The sequence below is a fragment of the Rhincodon typus genome, chromosome 4, assembly GCF_021869965.1.
Source record: "Rhincodon typus isolate 14 chromosome 4, sRhiTyp1.1, whole genome shotgun sequence".
NCBI classification, from domain to species: domain Eukaryota; kingdom Metazoa; phylum Chordata; class Chondrichthyes; order Orectolobiformes; family Rhincodontidae; genus Rhincodon; species Rhincodon typus.
The window spans coordinates 95,470,749-95,491,117 of NC_063335.1; the positions used below are offsets into that span (position 1 = coordinate 95,470,749).

Genomic DNA, 20,369 nt, shown 5'->3' on the forward strand with positions numbered 1-20,369 from the left:
GAATATCTATTGAATTACGAAAATACCTCAGCCTCCAAAAATAACAACCGATATGTTTATGGAGACGTTAACATAACAAAAAGTCCCACGGTTCTTCACAGAAGCATTGTAAAACAAAACAGCACGATATAAGATGTATCCAAGTATGTATTCATTGATTTGCTTCGTCTGTGATCATCATTCAGCTATGTCATTGAGGTCTATCATACCTGTAAGAGATTCCACAATATCTGATTCCTTCTCAGCAGCTGCAGACTTAAAGGTGTTCCCCATGTCTTAATTCTCAGTCCTTGTGTATAAACACTGTGAGCTGAAAGAAAAAGATATTCTGGAGAATCAGCCTGGACTCGAAATGTTAACTTTGTTTCTATCTCCACAGATGCTGTCAGAACCTGCTGAGGTTCTCCAGCATTATCAGGGTCTGTTCCCAACATCTGCAGTATTTTGCTTTTATTTGCAAAGTTATTCCTGGTTTCCTATGTGAATCCCTCAAACAATATCTGAAACAAATAGATTTTCTGGTCACATTTTTAACCACATTCATCATTCAAAAAAAGGATTTTGGGTGGATTAGTGTATGAGACCAACACAACTGAAGCAAAAACAGAAGTCCCAATATATTTTCAAATTTCCAACGAGCAAGGGGACATGCTGGCATATTGCTAATGTCACTGGACTAGTAATGCAGAAACTCAGGCTCATGTCTGGAGCACATAAGAAAAGAAAACTGGAATAAGTAGCTAACCTGATGGTGATCGCTCAACCACTGGCAATTGTTGTAAATCTCCATCTGATTAACTCATGTCCTTTAGGGAAAGAAATCTACCATCCTTAATTGGTCTGGTCTGTATGTGACTGCAGACCTATAGAAATGTGGTTGACTCTTAACTGGTCTCTAGGAAATAAACATTGGCTTAGCCAGTGACACACATGAGACACAAATGAATGAATGAATAATTTTTTTTTAAAATCCCCTCTTCTCTGGGATCTTCCATGAACTTTACAGTAAGAGTCAGAGACTTTGGACAGTTCCCTGGGATTTTCCTGAATAGTTACTTAGACTATTAGTTTTCTGTCTATCACTTGCTGGGTAATTACAGAACTGGATCTCCCCCTGTCCCCGCCAACATTTGCAATTATCCTCTCGATTTGCGGACTTGACACAACTATCTGCCTGATCCTTAATTATCCCTTACCAACCCCTCCATCTGATTAACCCTTAATCTGACCCAACCAGACTAGTGCTGGCCTGACCTGACTAACCCTCCAACTCAATGAGAACTGCACCCGGTCCCCTTTACCATCTGCTACCGTTCCCACCTCCCACTTCATCCATCTGACATTCTACCTAGTTATGCCTTCACCCACCTGCCAGCCTAACCACTTACCTTACCCAACAGACCCACTCACTTATTCATCCACTGACCTTTCTGCTGATATTCACTCTGACATCATAGACTGACATTACGGCAGCTAGAACTATAAATAAAATGAGGACATCCTAGATGGTGAAAATCATGGAAACCAGAGGTCCTAAGTCCACTTTTCTTCCCTTACAGGCCATCTTTACCACATTACTCCCATACTGAATACTAAATAAAAAAAAGTAATTAAAAATTTACAACTGTTATGTCAAAGCATTTCAGAACTAACAACTGACCTTTAGATCTGGCAACTGTCCTGATGTAAGCAGGATTTTAGGGGAAATTTTCCTTTTCTGTAAGCTGATCAGGTCCTTTGTGAAATGAGTTCTGATAATTGCAAGCTACTTGGGTTCCAGCATGTGCTCATGACGTTAAGATATTTTGGAATTATTTAATATGCCTATCTTGACTGTCACATCTGAAGCTAGTAGCTTCAGGTTCCACTGTGAAGACTACAGCGCAAATTCGAGATTGACAGTTCAGTACAATACTGAAGGAATGCCTCACAGTCAGAGGTATCATCCTACAGATGAACTTTTAGACTGTGATTTCTTTGCCAGTTATTGTAAAGAATCACTTGAAGAAGAGCAAGGGAGTTTCTGATGGCCAATGTCTGTCCCTCAACCAACATCACTGAAACAAATAATTTGTCTATCACTTCATTGCTATTACTTTTCTGTGAGCAAACTGGATACTACATTTCCTATGTTAGTGACAGCACATACAAACGTTATCTTATCTCAGGATAAAAAGAATGTATTGATGCAAATCCTTTTAACCCCTTTCCATTAATTAATATAGGAAATAGAAATGTTTCACTGGCATAGTAAAACATGTTCTTCCAATATCATAAAATTGGGGTACATTGTAGAGAAATCTTAACTGGGTAATTAAAAGGATTATCCATTCAGAGCTACTGGCTAGAGATTGTTGCAAATGCTTCAGCCTTGTGTGCACATTGAAGTTTTCACTCCCTCCAGGGGTTTTTTGTGGAGCTTCTTCCTCCTGTTAGTTGTTTATTGACTACCATCATTCATGGCCAGATATGGTAGGGCTGCAGAATTTTGATGTGGTCCATTGGTTGTGCGATTGCTTAGCCATGTCTAATGCATGCTGTTTACACTGCTTGGCATGCAAGTAGTCTTGGTTCTCAAGGTAATGAGTATGGCTTGGTGAAAGAGAAATCACGTTTAACCAATTTATTGGAGTTCTATAAAGCAGTAACCTCTACTGTCGGCATGAGGAATCCAATGCTGTACTTGGATTTCCAGAGGCAATTCACACAATGCCATATAAAAGGTAATTGTGAAAAGTAGAAAAGTAGAAAGGTATATGTGTGTGGAAGGGGGAGGAGGGTAGCATGAATAGATTGGTTGTCTGGCAGGAAACAGAGCTTCAAAAATGAGTCTTATCCTGATTGGCAGGATGTGATGAGCAGAAAAATGTGCTGAAGCCTCAACCTTTTACAATTTATATCAATGACTTCAGCGAGGGGCAGTAACAAGCGCAGTTAATGCGAGGGAAATTTTCCCTAAGTGAGCATATCTGTGAATTTTGTTTGAAGTGGGAATTATTTGCAGAGGAAGAAAAGAGGTGTTTTAAGTGATTTTTATTGTGAAAAGTGCCTCGAGGAAGAAATGAGTTGGAGAAGTTAAAAAGTGACATCATGTGAGTGTAGGGAAAGAGCTGATTGGTGAGTAGGACTGGTGAATATTTCTAGTCATTAAACTCTTCATTTTATGTTTAGATCTCAAGCATTGTATCCTTCATCTTTAAAATAGTTTCTTAAGTATAAGATTGATTTTGATTTTTTATAAGTGCAATAAAGTGTAACAAAGAGGAAAATCAGAGTAACTAATTAATAGTCCCAACTAATTAAAAGACTGACATAAAATAAATAAAGTCCAAGAGTTTAAATGCATGGTTCAAAGGTTGGTTTGGGAGAAATAGGTTTCAGTTCATGTGGCATTTACATCTTTTCTGGGGTAGAATGGATTTGTTCTCATCAAATAGTTTACACTTGAACCCTGCTGAGACCTTTGGCCTGGTGAATGGAGTAACTAAGATTGTAAAGAGGGATTTAAACTAAATAGATGGGTAGAGAGCTCCGGTGAGGAGATATGTAGACTTACAAAACAAAAAGACAGCAGTGGCAACTTTGGAGGGGAGAGTTTTAGGTAATAATAGTAGGACAAGAAGGGACAGAGTGTACAAACATTAAAAAATTTGTTTTAAAGTGGGTAAAAAGGCAAAATTATGGCTCTTTACTTAAATGCCTATAGTATTCTGAACAATATAAATGAATTATTGGCTCAAACAGTTGTTAGTGGCTATCAACTTATAGCATAGCTACAAGGCGATCAAAGCTGGGAAGTAAATATTCAGAGGTATGTGAATATTCAAAAGGACAAACCTGAAAGGAAGGGTGGTGGGGTGCTTTGTTAGTACAAGATGGAGTAAATATGATAGCAGAAAATGATACTGGATTGGAAGATGTAGAATCCATATGGATGAAGTTAAGAAACAATAGCTGAAGAAGACACAGATAGGAGTATTCTATAGGCTCCCTAACAGTAGCAATACGGTAAAACTGAAAACAAATCAGGAGATAACGGTGATGTGTAAAAAAGATAATACATTAAACATAGTGTCTTTAATCTTCATTAAGATTGGGAAAATCAAAATGGTAGAGGTAGCTATGAGGACGAATTTGTGTGGTGTATTAAGAAATTTCCTAGATAAATATGCTGTAAATCCAACCAGGGATTGGGCTAGTTTGAATTTGCTAAAGTGTAATGAAGCAGGCTTAATGAATGATGTCAAAGCAATGTATCTCTGAGGAAACAGTGACTACAAAATAGCATTCAGTTTGACAGTGAGAAACCTGAGTAAGAAGTAACCTAATAAATGGTAATTACAAAGGAATAAAGGCAGAGCTGGGGTGGACTGGGAAAGGGATTTAGGAGAAAAGACAGTTGAGGAACAACACCAGATGAGTAAGAAAATAGTTTGTAACAGACACCAAAGACATATCTCATTGAGGAAGAAGGATTCTAGGTTGGGCATAAATAGCTATGCTAACTAGGGTCATTAGGATAGCATCAAATTGAATGAATATACATATATTGTGGCAAAAAAAAATTGCAGTAAGTCAGAGAATTGAGAATGTTTTTAAAAGCCACAAAAGGCGACCAAATATAAATAAAGACAGACAAAATAAACTTTGTGCGCAAACTAACAAGTAATATAAAAACAGACAGTAAGAACTTCTTTAAATATATAAAATGGAATAGCAAAGACAAAGTGACTATACACCCCTCAAAATATGAGGCTGGGGAAATATGGGTGGGGAGCCAGAAACGGCAGAACAGTTGAAGAAATACCTTGGATCAACAGTAGAAATTCAAAAAATACTAAATAATCAAGAGCAAAGAAAAAAGAGAAAATCAATATATTGCCTACACTAGAAATAAAAGTACCAAAGGAAACTAATGGGAATAAAGGCTGAAACCTACCCTACGATAGTAAATAAAATAACTACAGATATGATGGATGCAAGGCTAATAATCTTCCAAGAGTCCTCAGACTCTGGAAAAGTCACAGACGATTATAAAACTGCCAATGTAACACCCTTAGTCAAAAAGGGAGGGAGACAAAAACAGATAACCATAGGCCAGTTAGCTTAACATCTGTCAAGGGGTAAAATATTAGAGTCTATTCTAGAGGATGTAACAGTAGATCATCTAGATTTACATAATATAATCAAGCAGAACCAACATAAGAACATAATAAGAACATAAGAACTAGGAGCAGAAGTAGGCCATCCGGCCCCTCGAGCCTTCCCCACCATTTAATAAGATCATGGCTGATCTTTTTGATACTCAGCTCCACTTACCCGTCCACTCACCATAACCCTTAATTCTTTCACTGTTCAAAAATTTATCTAGCCCTGCCTTAAAAACATTCAGCGAGGTAGCTTCAACCGCTTCACTGGGCAGGGAATTCCACAGGTTCACAACCCTTTGGGTGAAGAAGTTCCTCCTGACCTCAGTCCTACATCTGCTTCCCTTTATTTTGAGGCTATGCCCTCTAGTCCCAGTTTTACCTGCTAGCGGAAACAACCTCCCTGCCTCCACCTTATCTATTCCCTTCGTAATCTTATATGTTTCTATAAGATCTCCCCTCATTCTTCTGAATTCAAATGAGTAAAATCCCAGCCTACTCAGTGTCTCCTCATAATCCAACCCTCTCAACTCTGGAATCAACTGAGTGAATCTCCTCTGCACCCCCTCCAGTGCTAGTATATCTCTTCTCAAGTAAGGAGACCAAAACTACACACAGTATTCCAGGTATGGCCTCACCAGGACCCTACACAGCTGCAGCATAGCCTCCCTGTTTTTAAACTCCATCCCTCTAGCAATGGCAGACAAAATTCCATTTGCCTTTTTAATTACCTGCTGCACCTGCAATCCTACTTTCAGTGATTCATGCACAAGGACACCCAAGTCCCTCTGTACAGCAGTGTGCTGCAATTTTTTACCATTTAAACATAGTCCATTTTGCTGTTATTCCTACCAAAATGGATGACATCACACTTATCAACATTGTACTCCATCTGCCAGACCTTTGCCCACTCACTTAGACTATCTATATCCTTCTGCAGACTTTCAGTGTCTTCTGCACACTTTTCTCTACCACTCATCTTAGTGTCATCTGCAAATTTTGACACACCACACTTAGTCTCCAAGTTTCCATGTAACAAGTGGATTTGAAAAGTAAGCAGGAATATGAAATTTAGAAAAGTATATGGGCTGGTTACGTGAATGGGCCAACATTTGGCAGATGGAGTTCAATGAGAATGTTTCTAAAATTATCCATTTTGATCAGAAGAATAAGAACATAACTTATTATCTAAATGTAGGGAAACCACAAAATGCTTCAGTGCAGAGGGATCTGGGTGTCCTCATGCATGAATTGCAGAAAGCTAGTATGTAGGTACCGCAGATAGTAAGGAGGGCAAATGGAATTTTGGTGTTCTTTTCTAAAGGTATGCAGTATAAAAGTAGGAAAGTGTTTTTGTAACAGTACAGGACATTGCTGAGACCACATCTGGAGTACTGCGCACAGTTTTGGTCCCTTCACTTGAGAAGGATTTGGATAGTTCAGAGGAGGTTCACTAAATTGATTCCAGAGATGAGGAATTTGCCTTATGAAGAGAAATTAAACAGTTTAGGCTTATACTCCCTGGAGTTTAGAGGACTGAGAGAAGATCTAATTGAGGTAGTGAAAACAACAAATTCTGGAGATCACACTGGGTCACCCAGCAACCATGGATGCTGCTTGATCTACTGTGATCTCCAGCATTTGTTGTTTTCAGTACAGATTCCAGCATCTGCAGCAATTTGCTCCTACTGTAATTAAGGTGTGTAGGCTGCAATAGGGCTCTGACAAAGGGGACATAGAGCAGATGTTTCCCCTTGTAGGGCAATCTAGAATGAGAGGCTAAGCGTTTGCAGATTTGAAACAGAGACAAGAAGGAATTACATCTCTCAAAAGGTTGTGAATCTGTGGAATTCACTAGCCAGGATATGGTAGGTGCCAGGACGCTGAATAAATTTAAGGAGGAGATGGACAATTTTTTTTTAATTAGTAAGGGGGGAGACAGTTATGGGGAAAATGGAGTTGAGGCTGAGATAAAATCAGACTGCAGCATGATGTAGGAAAATGTGAAATTGTTCACTCTGTCAGGAAGAACAAAAAAAAAGCAGAGTATCACCTAAACTGAGGCCTATGGAGTTCAGAGGTGTGGACAGTTCTACACGTTCTAATAGATAAAATGTCACAAAATGTTGATATGCAGGTACAGCCAGTAATTAAGACGGCTAATCAAACGCTTTCCATTATGACAAGAGGAATTGAATATCTAAGTAAGAAAACCATACTCCTGCTACACAGGGCATCGTTGAAACCACATCTCAAGTGTTGTCTGAAGTTTTGTTTTCCGATTTAAGGAATAACATAACTGTGCAGAGGGATGTTCTAGGTAACAAAGGGACATTGATAGGATGCAGAGCTGGGCTGAGAAGTGGCAGATGGAGTTTAACCCTGAAAAGTGAGAGGTGATTCATTTTGGAAGGAAAAACTTGAAAGCAGAATACAGGGTTAATAGAAAGATTCTTGGCGGTGTGGAGGAGCAGAGGGATCTTGGGGTTCATGTCCACAGTTCCCTGAAAGCTGCCACCCAGGTGGATAGAGTTGTTAAGAAGGCATATGGTGTGTTAGCTTTCATTAATAGAGGGATTGAGTTGAAGAGCCGTAAAGTTATGCTCCAGCTATACAAAAGCCTGGTTCAGCCACATCTGGGGTATTGTGTCCAGTTCTGGTCACCTCATTACAGGAAAGATGTGGAAGCGTTGGAAAAGATGCAGAGGAGATTTACCAGGATGTTGCCTGGAATGGAGGGAAGGTCTTACGAGGAAAGGCTGAGAGAGCTACAGCTTTTCTCTTTAGAACGGCAAAGGATGAGAGGTGACTTGATAGAGGTGTACAAAATGATCAGAGGTATAGATAGAGTGGACAGCCAGAGACTTTTTCCTAGGGTGGAGGTAGCTATTACGAGGAGGCATAGTTTTAAAGTGAGTGGAGTTAGATATAGGGGAGACGTCAGAGGTAGGTTCTTTACTCAGAGAGTGGTCGGGGTGTGGAATGCATTGCCGGAGAGGGTAGTGGAGTTGGCCTCATTAGGGGCATTTGAGCGGCTATTAGATAGGCATACGGATGATAGTATAAGGTAGGAGTGAAGGTTAGATAGACCTTAGATTTGGGGAAAAAGTTCGGCACAACATCGTGGGCCGAAGGGCCTGTACTGTGCTGTATTGTTCTATGTTCTATGTGTTCACGTTCCTGGATGAGTGCAGCTCCAACAACATACAAGAAATTGTACACATTCCAGGAGCAAATAGCCCACTGGATAGGCACACCACCTGTCACCTCAAACATTCTCTCTCTCCACCATCAACACAATATGACAGTTATACTTTTTTTCTTTTATTCATTCATGGGATGAGGGCATCTCTGGCTAGGCCAGCATTTATTAACCATCCCTAATTGGCCAAAGGGCAATTATGAGTCAACCATATTGCTGTGGGTCTAGATTCACATGTCGGCAGACCAGGTAAGGATGGCAGTTTCCTTCCCTAAGGGACTTTAGTGAATCAGATGGGTTTTTCCTGATAATCAATAATGGATTCACAGTGATCATTAGACTCTTAATTCCAGATATTTATTGAATCCAAATTCCACCAGCTGCCGTGGCGGGATTCAAACCCAGGTCCCCAGAACTTTACCTGAGTCTCTGGATTAATAGTCCACCGATAATACCACTAGGCTATTGCCTCCCCTAATCGCATTACAGCATCTCACTAGGATTCCTTCGAAAGCAGTTTCCTAACCCACCACCTCTATCATCTGGAAGGTCAAAGGCAGCAGGTACATTGGAGCATCTCTACCTGCAAGTTCCCCTCCCAGTCACTCAGCAACCAGACTTGGGGCTAGATGCCATTTATTCGCTGTGGCCAGGTCAAAAGACTGGAACCCTCTCAAAACTTTGAGTGTCAGTATTGCAATGGAATTCAGCTTTCAAGAAAGCAGCTCACTTTCTCAAGGGCATTTAAGAAAGCACAATAAAGGTTGGCACAGCTAGTAAGGGCCACATGTCATAAAAACTTGCCCCTCCAGGAGAAAGATTAGGTAGCTGCTATGCTTTTATGAAGTAAAAATAAATGTACGTTTACTTGTCCCTCACTGTCTGCATCTTCAAATCAACAGTTCACACTTCAGTGGGTGGGGCAAACGCTCCCTGACCTCTGAAAGGTCTCCCATTGGTTCTCCAGTGTTGGGGATCTGCCCTGATTAGATGGTCAGTCTGCTGGCTGCTTTTAATTGGCTATGGATTTGAAATCCCAGTGGGCATGCTTAAAGTACACCATGCAGGGTGTTTAATCAAAATTTTGGATATTTTACGGTACACCTCCAAGGCACCTCGGATTTAACCCCTGACCTTCTGGCCCAGAGTTTAGGCCATTTTAGCCTGAGACTACCTCCCACCCAAAGCATTTTTCCTCACCTTTAATTGATAATTCAGCCACTTTATTGTGTTTTTGTTTTCTCAATATGACCTGAGGGTGCACTAAATGTTTGAAGTGGATACGTGTTCTGCTTAGCTTCACCCTATTAAATGCAAATATAGAAGCGAGACCTATAAAAGCATGTTTGCCTAGTCAAGGGCATTGTAAGAAACTACTTTCAATAAGTATGGATTGATAATTATTGGTACATTGTTTGGTTCTAGTCAAGTACGTAGATCACACTGTCCTGTTGTGCAACTCATTCTGATTTGCACATTTGCAAATTTACGCAATCAACTTTCAAGGCGGAACTTTACTGCAAATCTGACTGTGCCATACCCAACCTGTATGTTCCTGATCTCTCAATATTCAGGATACAGCGATGGCACTGGGTTAAATACTGAACTTTCACTTCCAGAAAATGATTTTATTTGCAGCGTAGACTTCACAGCAGATTTCACTTCAGAAGATAAAATAAATGTTTGGCTTTCATTGTTCTAATGTTGTCGTTTCACTGTTTTTTGACACTTCTGTATTTGCCAATTTCAATTTTAACCTATGACTCGGTGGTGACCCTTACCTATTGTTAACTTCTCACTATTTAGCAGATACTCCAAACTTGTGAGCATTTAATTTGGTTGACACTCCAGTATCGACTACCAGAACTGCCAACATTATGATCAAGTGATAAACCAAATTGCTGTCTACTCTCATGTCTGAGCATAAAATTTTTTACAGCGTTAAATTGAAGTAGACAAAGTTGCATTCTCTCCTCGCCAATATTTAAATCTTCACGATCAATAAAAAAATCAATGATCTGTATTATTGTAAATGGGAGCTTTCTCATTGGAACAAGGTTGCTGTTTTTCTTAAATTACAACAGTGACTGCACTTCTAAGGAAGATAAATGATTGAAACGTACTTTGGGACAGGGTGAAAGTTAAAGGCACTACACAATTGCAAGTCTTCCTTACAATTGCTGAAATACTGTGAATGCTGGAAATCTGGAGTTAAAAGAGAGGATGCCGAAACAAAAGAGAAGATGCTGAAATACTCAGTAGATCTGGCAGAAGTTGTGCAGTGAAAAACTAAGTTAACATTTCCGGTCAGTGATATTATCAACCTGCAGTTTTAACTCTTTCGCCATCTCTACAGATGTCAGCAGATCTGCTGAGTATTTCCTGTATTTGTTTTTTTTGCAAGTCTTTCTTCTAAACTGGTTAAAAGTGTGCTTAAAGACAAATACACTAACCAATGTGTTGAAAGCAGTTAACAGAAAATTAAAACCTACTGTAGGAAATGAACAAACAGAGCAAGAATGGCTGTCCTTATATTTAAGCAATAGTTCAAAACAGTTTCCCAGCTGTAACTACTGTGCTAGCATATGGATCAGACTGAACCATAAAATAGGGAAGTAGAGTTCAAGTGCTGACCAAAATTTCCACCAGTCAAACTCTGAAAAAGGACAGCAGTACTATGTATATGCAGACTACATGTGTCTGGCTTCAAAAGATACCACATGTTTATTTTTATACAATATTCAAAATCAGAATCTTTTCTTAACCTCTAGGTACAAATACACTGCCTTCTCATGCATTTGCAGCAAGAAGAATTAAAATGTGATAGTACACGAGGTCTAAGTTGCAGTATTTCTGTTCTATTTTTTAAAAAAGACATTAATTTTGCTTTCAGTTTCAGCCTTTCCTTGTTCCTTTTAAGAGCAAACTGCTATGTCTAAAGAGCTAATAAAGTATCCATTCTGAGAAGCTGAATGTTTTCTATTTTTGGCAACCAATGTTAGTCTCAAGCACGCTAAAATTCGGGAACAATGAGGACTTGATGCAGGCTAAATACCCGTGATTTCCTCTAGTTTTCATGTTAAGAGCCGTTTTGTTCCAGACTGTAAACTATCTGTGAATAGCATCGCACAAGAGCTGCCAGCCATTACCAACCAATTAATTATCTTTACACACGAGAAAAGGAGCTCTGGTGGATATTGTCATTCCCTCTGAGCTAGAATCTGATGAGTAAGAGACCCAAAAGACATTACTGAGTATGATCACCAGAAACTCAGATTTTTGTTTTAACGTGAATTCAGATTCCACCATCTGCCGTGGTGAGATTCAAACCAATGTCTCCAGAGAATTAGTTAGAGTTTCTGAATTACTAGCCCATTGATATTAGCACTACATAAACAACATCCTTGTACGTACAATGAAAACAAAATTGGATTTTCTATCATCACTGTAGCTCCAGACTACAACATGCACATGAAAATGCAAGTTGGCAGAGCAACTCTGATCTGCAGCACACAATCACCACAGACAAAAAATTACAAATATGAAAGATTACTACCTAACACTACACCACTGTCTCCACAGCCATCCCCTTACTGAGAAACTAGAAGATATGTCCATTTGGGGCATCCTTACAGGGACATTCAAAGTTAATGGTACTCCAATGAACCAATTCCCTTATACCATTAGCTGGGTCTTGGGTTTTGGAGATGCTGTTAAAGAAGCCTTGGCATGTTGCTGCAGATTATCCTGCAGATTGTACACAGTGTAGTGGATCGGATGTTGATCAAGTCGATGACTTTTCCTGATCATATCAAACATCTTCAGATTAAGTGCAGATGCACCCATCCAGGTAAATGGAGAGTTTCACATCAGGGTCCTAACTTGTACATAGATTCGCAAAACGGTTAAACCACAGACGAGGTCATTCAGGCCTTTCTGTTTGTACTGATTTTTGGCAATGACCTGCCTTTCCCTGTAGCACTGAAATCTTCAGATAATGTGGTTTTATTTAGCTGTGTGCATGTGTACTGATGGACTTGGTAGAGATGAGGCCATTGAACGTGAGCAAGAATGAAATGTAGGTAAATAAATGTGGTAATGTACAGGCATGACGAGTGAAGAGAAATGTGAACGTTTTTCAATGTAGGATTACTGTAATACTATGCTGCATACATGTTGATACTGTCGACTTTAGACTTCTGCTTAGCCTTTATCTGTACTTTACATCAATAGTGTTTCAACACAATTCCTAACCACAGATGTAGCTCATGATTTGAAAGATACTATAAAATGATGCTGGAAACCCATTGCTATAATTGTTGCCCTCTGGAGAGGGTAGTGGGAGAATATCAAAAGATTAAGACCAGAATCAGTGGAATTCATAGACTGCATTAAAGGCTTACAATGCTTCTCTTTAGAGACAACAAGGTGCAGGGCTGGATGAACACAGCAGGCCAAGCAGCATCATAGGAGCAGAAAGGCTGACGTTTTGGGCCTAGACCCTTCATCAGAAAATCAACGCTTCTCTTTTCTGCTTCTTAAGTTTCCTCTCTTGTCATCCCTCTCTCCTGGGATTCAGATCAACGTAATTTTTTTATGAATTGTTAATTTTGACAAAATAAACATTAAATTAATTTATCTCTTTGGGAAGCCTATTGAAGATCCTAAAGATGCCTAATATAATTCAAATGCATTACCTGCTAAATGCCATAAAGTCGCTGCACTGATCTCTGTCTCCAGCTTGAAACCATGCACAAACAGGTCTGAGGTGGTGGCTGTAACATGTCATTCTGACATGTAATCACGTTCCCTTCATCACTACATCTGTGGAATCTATTAGTTTGCTTTTATTTATGATAATGAACTAAAGCAAAAGGCACACAAACTAAATCTGCAAACACCACACTCCATATACATAGATTTATTGGGACAATAATTGGGGTGAGTGAATGTACTTATTTGACAGCCGTCAAATCTAAGGTTGTAATTATTGGAAGAAGCTTAAGTACAGATCAGGAGGAATGCAAAAGATTGAAAGGGTAAACAGTGAAAAACTTATTTCCATTAGTCAATTCTCAGTAATAAGGAAGCATTCTCTACTTGAACAGGAGGTCAGAAATAATTTTTTACACCAATTTATTATAGTAAGGAATATGTTATCAATAGTAGCCATAAAGTTGAATTAATTACCAGATTTATAAGAGATTGAAATTTAAAGAAAAGTCGTAAATTCGTAACAAGTGGAATAGTGTGATTGCACTAAATAACAAAGAAGCCTGCTGTGTAATATTGTAAGTCAAATGGCTTCTTTCATTGCCTATGACATAATACTGTAGCCAATGTAATTCTTTTCATTCTGTGACATTGAAAGTCATAAATACAATGACCATTCTTTTTGAAAACTGTTCTTAGAACTGCTACAATACAGGGCAAGGAATTAGCAGGCACTGGGGCTGATTCTGACAGTTCTCCATGTAGTAAGCACCTGAGAGCAGGTCGCTATAGTGACTTCTAACTTATAGAATCTAGTCTTCCCAGTAACAGGAGGAGGAGGAGGAGACAGAAAACAGCTGATATTAACGCTGTTAATTATCCCACAGCTGGGCAGAGAGAGTAGGAGGACTGCCGATGGAGGGAATCCCCAGCAGATATTAACATCTAGAATTACACTGTATATAGTGAAAGAAAGCAATGACTAGAATACACAATATACTGTACACAAAGTAATGCTATTTAGAGTATTATGCGTGGCAATATATCCACACACTGAGTGATTCCTGGGAAATTATTTGTACTCTTATCATGCCTTTCACCATCTTCAAAATAGATTGAGTACAAAATCTTGTAAACAGAATAATTATGTGAAATACCATTACTTACTACATATTTACATTCATTATATAATTGTACAGTCTAATGTTTCATAGATGATCAGTAGGTATGTGTTGATATAGAATGTAATGTGTTGATATAGAACAGTAGAACAGAGGAACAGGCCCTTCGGCCCACCATATCTATGCTAACCTTGATGCTATTCTAAACTAATCACACCTATGTGCACATGGTCAGTGTCCCTCTATCTGCCTGCTCATGGGTCTGTTGAAATGCTTCTTAAACTTTGCTATTGCATCTGCTTCTACCACCTCCCCTGACAGTCCATTCCAGCTCCTACCACCTCTATGTAAAATACTTTCCTCGCACATCTCCTTTAAACTTCCTGCCACACCGCCACCCCCCACCCTCCCCCCACCCCCACCCCAACCTTAAATCTATGCCTGCTAATATTTGACACTTCCACCCTGGGAAAAAGACTGACTGTTCAGCATATCCATGCCTCTCATAATTTTATATACTGCCATCAGGTCTCCTTTCAGCTTCTGACACTCCAGTGAAAAGAAACCTGAGTTGTCCAACCTCTCCTTATGTCTAATGCACTCCAATCCTGGCAGTATCCTGGAAAACCTCTTCCACACCCTCTCCAAATCCTCCACAACCTTCCTATCGTGGGGTGACCAGAACTGCGCACAGTACTCCAAATGTGGCCTGACCAAAGTCTAATACATTTGCAACATGACTTGCCAACCTTTATACTCAATGCCCTGACCAATGAAGGCAAGCTTGCCAAATGAATTCTTTACCACCTTATCCGCTTGTGTTGGCATTTTCACGGAGCTATGGACTTGGACCCCAGGTTCCTCTGTATATCAGTCCAATAAAAATGGACAATTGAAATTGGAGACTTTTGATGTGCTTTAGCAGCCCTAATTCAGGTGGAAAATGCAAAGAATGGAGGCTAGGTCCATGCTTACAAATTGTGTACTGAATCAATTTAGGCCTTAGCCTTTGAGCTACTTTAGCACAATGGAATTAGAATAACTGAACAGCATTCCAGCTACAGAGATAGCAAGAACTGCAGCTGCTGGAGTCAGAGATAACGCAGTGTGGAGCTGGAGGAACACTGCTGGCCAGGCAGCATCAGAGGAGCAGGAAAGTTGACGTTTCAGGTCGGGACCCTTAAAGAAACGTCAACTTTCCTGCTCCTCTGATGCTGCCTGGCCTGCAGCACTCCAGCTACACTGTGCCTGATTAAAATGAGAGGCTGTAGTTAAAATGTGGCCTGAAATTTTAAAAAACTCTTTAGGTCTAATTTCCTCACACCATCCCATTCAAGCTCACCCAACTTTCCCATCACCCTCACCCCTTCCCCATAGCAGTGACAATTCATTTGAATTGGGTAATCTTGCTGTAAATAAACAATGCCTGCAGAGTGCTGACTCCACTGCTCTTACTGCCTTATCATAGACAAATTTGGTATAACATATAAGTTCTTAAAAACATAGGAGCAGAAGTAGGCCCATCACGTTTGCTCTGCCATTCAGTGGGATTATGACTGACCTGATAATCCTCCACTCCATTTCTCTGCTTTACCCCCATAACACTTAAATCACTTACTGATTAAAATTCTGTCTATCTCAGCCTTGAACACATCTAATGACTCAACCTTCACAGACCTTTTATGGGAAAGAATTTCATAGATTTACTACCTTCTGACAGAAGAAATTGTTCCTCACCTCTCTCTTAAATGGCTGACCCTGATACTCTGAGATTATGGCCTCTGGTCCTAGATTCTCCTGAAGAGGAAAGAACCTCTTGACATGTACTCTATCAAGGCCCCTAAGAACCTTACACATTTCAATAAAGTCTCCGTTCATTCTTCTATACTCCAGTCAGTGCAAGTCCAAACTATTCAACCTCTCCTCATAAGAAAATCCCTCCATACCTGGAACCAACCTTATCTGGCCAGCACCAATGCCAGTATATTTTTCTTTATATAAGGAGATCAGAACTGTTCACAGTATTCCAGGTGTAGTCTACTAGTGCTTCATCAGTTTTACTTTTAGTAAGACTTCCCTATTGTTACATTCCATTCCCTTTCAAGTAAAGACCAACATTCCATTTGTCCTCCCTATTACCTGCTAAACGTGGATGTTAGTCTTTTGTGATTCATTCGTCAGGAGCCCCAAATCCCTCTGTGCTGAAGCCATTCTCCATTCAAATAATATTCAGCTCTCTATTCTTTCTGGGTCTGGCAACACTTCAAACTGGAGACATTTGCACAAGATTCCAGAGTCATCTTAAAAATAAAAATTGGCCAGAATTCAGTGAGGGATCACAGAGCAGAAGGGGATCTCTTGCCGTTGACAGACACCAGCCTTTTTGTATCTGAAAAACCTCTTCAACATCTGAAATATTGCCAGGCCTCCAACACAATTGGAACCCAAGTGACGCTGGGAAAATTATTTGGTATCATAAAATGTCTCTTGACTGAAGCATTATCCTATTGTCTTTGTTGAGCAGATTGCCAAATTCAGTGGTGACCAATCCCTGGAAACACCCAGATGGCATTCCCTGTTGGATAGCCATCTCATAGGGATGCTCATGTCCTGGGCCCCTCACTTCCAAGGGACTAGGAAAGTTTTGGCCCAAGTTACCAGATAAGGCCATTGAAACAGTCAGATTAAGAGATAATTAGATTCATTCTTTGCAGGAGAAAGAATTCAAAACCTAGCCAAAGAGATCACAAGAACAAAGATCAAATCATCAAAAAGTAAATTGATGTTGGTTAACCTTCCAAAAACATAGAAACATAGAAAACAGGCATAGGAATAGACCATTCAACCCTTTAAGACTGCTCTGTCATTCAATATGATTATGGCTGATCATCCAACATAGTACCCTTTTCCCATTTTCTTCCCATACCCTTTGAACTGTTTTGCCCTAAGAACTATATCTAACTCCTTCTTGAAAATATTCAAAGTTTTGTCCTCAACTGCTTTCTATGGCAGAGAATTCCACTGGCTCATCACTCTCTGGGTGAAAAGATTTCTCCTCACTCAGTCCTCAGAAGCTTATTTCTGTACTTGTGTTTCAATGTTCCTATATTTTGTGTGCTATCTGCTTCAACAATCTTTTCAACAATTCTGTTAGCATTTGAATTAGATAGCTACATTTGTGGACGAGGGTTAATATTTATTGAACTCAACTGAGTTGGGGATATTACTGGAATTGTGTGACAGAACACATGAAATGGGATTAAAATTCCCAACATTTGTATGCTTTTGAGTGTAACGTCAGTACATAGCTGTGATACTTTTGTAATTCTTACACTTATGAGAAACACAATGATAAATATGAAAATGAAAGATCGCTGTCCTTGAACCCAACATTTATTTTAAATGTATCAAAAGAAATTAGGATTGACTTGAGTAAAAACAGCCCTTTAGCCTACTTTCAGATTTTATAGTCTAATTAGTTTCAAAATGAATTCAGAAGTTTCTACTGCTGAGTGTTGTGAAATTAGCTGTCTTGTGTGAAGGACTTCTTTTACACAAGGGAGAAGTTGATTTGTTTGTAAGATGCAAGGGAAAGCTAGAACCACAAACTGTCTTGATGACAGCAGAGTAGAGGAACAAATACTACAGACTGTTACAAACAGCCGGTCTGCTCCCTGAAATAGCTACTGCTACTGTCATGCTCTTGTAGGCTTCCTGGCAAAATATATTTCTCAATCTGATATTTTAATTGGACTTGTTGTTCCATTTTGTGCTCAATTGCAAAATACTTTAAGAGGCCGCTCCATGAAACGTGTACTTCTGCCAAGCTGTGTAACCTTAATCATTCTTCCTAAAGGGTAGTCCATGCCTGATTGAAGCTCTGTAACTGCAGTTTAAACAAGGGTATTTTTGTTAGGAACTTCCATTTCACTGAGGAGGTGTTAGGCCAATCCACATTCAAGAACCTGCTCTGAAACTTCTGTTGGCATTTGACAGCTGTGGTAATTTTCACTACAGCGGCAGAAATAAGGCACAATATTCAAAAACTACCAATAATATAAATAAAACTACTCACATTATTTTAGAAACATCAATTTTTCCTAATTCCCATGCCCTTGTAATTTAAAAAATTCCAATATCTTTATTCAGAGTTCAATTTTTGCCAATACAATAAGTTCTTCTTTAAGACATACCCTATGTATTTAACAAGTTTTGTTGAAATCTGCACGTTAGTTTTGGGTTATATTGGTTACAGCAAAACAGGCTAACACGGAAGTGTTCTCAGCCCAACCATCTTCAGCTGCTTCATTAATGACCTTCCTCCACCATGAGGTCAGAAATGGGGATGTTCGCTGATGAATACACAATGTTCAACACCATTTGCAACTTCTCGGACACTGAAGCAGTCTATGTTCCAATGCAACAAGATCTGGATGATTTCCAGGTTTGGGACGACAAGTGCTAAGTGAATGTCACACCACACAAATGTCAGGCAGTCTCCGACAAGAGAGAATCTAACCATTGCACTTTGACATTCATGGCCTTACAATCACTGAATTCCCCGCTATCAATAGCCTGGGGGCTTCTCATTGACCAGAAACTGAACAGGACTAACCATCTAAATACTATGCCTACAACAGCAGGTCAAAAGCTAGGAATCCTGCAGTAAGTTACTCACCTCCTGACTCCCCAAAGCCTTTCCACCATCTACGAAGGCACAAGTCAGGGATCTGATGGAATACTCTCCACTTAAGAAAATGGATGCGTGCAGCTTGAAGAATGCACAAGAAGCTTGACACCATCCAGGGTCGAAGCAGCCACTTGATTGGCACCACATCCACAAACATTCACCCTATTCACCATCAGCACCTAGTAGCAGCAGTGTACAACTTACATGATACACTGCAGAAATTCACCAAGGCCCTGAGACTGCATTTTCCAAATTCATAGCTACTACCATCTAAAAGGATAAGGGCAGAAGACACATAGGAACATTATCACTTGCAACTCCCCCTGCAAACCCCCACTCACCGTCCTAACTTTGAAATATATCACCATTCCTCTCGTGTCGCCGGGTCAAAATCCTGGAACTCCCTCCCTAATGACTTTGTGGGTCTACCTATAGCACATGGACTGTAGCAATTCAAAAAGGAAGCTCACACCAACTTCTCAAGGGCAACTAGAGATGGCCAATTAGTGCTGGCCAACCAGAGATGCTCACATTCCATGAATGAATAAAACAAGGATGTTACCTTCTTCCAATGTCAGCAATGAGGCAACAAGTAAAGAGGGCACCCAGTGAGTGCCTACCTCTGCCATTCTGGATTCATCAATGTTGCTACACTTATGCAGTTCTTCCTTGAACATTTCCCTGCCTTGGTGATGGTCTGTAACTACCAAGATGAACTTTGTTTTGTTTTGTTAGAATTTTCATCTCACTGAGGAGACTTCAGGCCAATCTACAGAATTGTGTGTTGACATTATAGAAGAACAATGAACAGCCAAGAGCCATTTCTTTTAAAAACCGAAAGAACTGTAGATGCTGTAAATCAGAAACAAGAATAGAAATTGCTGCACAGCTGAGAACAGAACTGACGATGGGTCACTTGGCCCAAAATATTAACTCTGATTTCTCTCCTAGACCTGAAGAGCTTATCCACCAATTCCTGTTTTGTTGTTGTGGCAATTTCCTTTAGGTAGGTAGGAAATAAAGAACTTCACTATCAGCATTTGTAATGAGTGGGATCATAGAATCATGGATTAAAGGAAGTCATTTGGCTAATTATGCCATTGCTGGCTCATTGGAAGTTGTCCAACTTAGTCCTATACACCATCTTATTCACAATAATCATTAGTCCAATTGCTTACTAAAAGAAACTGCTTCCAGATCTTAATACCTCTCTAAGAGAGCAAAGATCCCCTCATTTCTCCCTAACTTCTTTTTAAATACGTGATCTTTGATTACAAACCCACTTAGAGCCATAGAGTCATACAGCGTGGAAACAGATACTTTGGTCCAACTCTTCTATGCAAACCAAGTTTCCCAAACTAAATAGATCCACTTAACTGCATTTAATCCATATGCCTCTAAACATTGAATCAGAGATAGTAGGAACTGCAGATGCTGGAGAATCCGAGACAACAAGGTGCAGGGCTGGATGAACACAGCAGGCCAAGCAGCATCAT

The 20,369-nt window shown here is 39.8% G+C and overlaps 2 protein-coding genes across 2 annotated transcripts in view; one reads left to right on the top strand and one right to left on the bottom strand.

The window, feature by feature from the left end:
* The window catches only part of tg (thyroglobulin), a 299,968-nt gene that overhangs the window by 181,287 nt on the left and 98,312 nt on the right, over positions 1 to 20,369 (top strand). The gene's annotated exons all lie outside the window — the stretch shown is intronic.
* The window catches only part of sla1a (Src like adaptor 1a), a 45,773-nt gene that overhangs the window by 13,829 nt on the left and 11,575 nt on the right, over positions 1 to 20,369 (bottom strand). The window contains exon 2 of the mRNA XM_020514857.2: positions 210 to 310. Within this exon, the coding sequence (XP_020370446.2) occupies positions 210 to 273 (64 nt within the window). The 5' untranslated portion in view covers positions 274 to 310. The remainder of the gene's footprint in view (positions 1 to 209; positions 311 to 20,369) is intronic.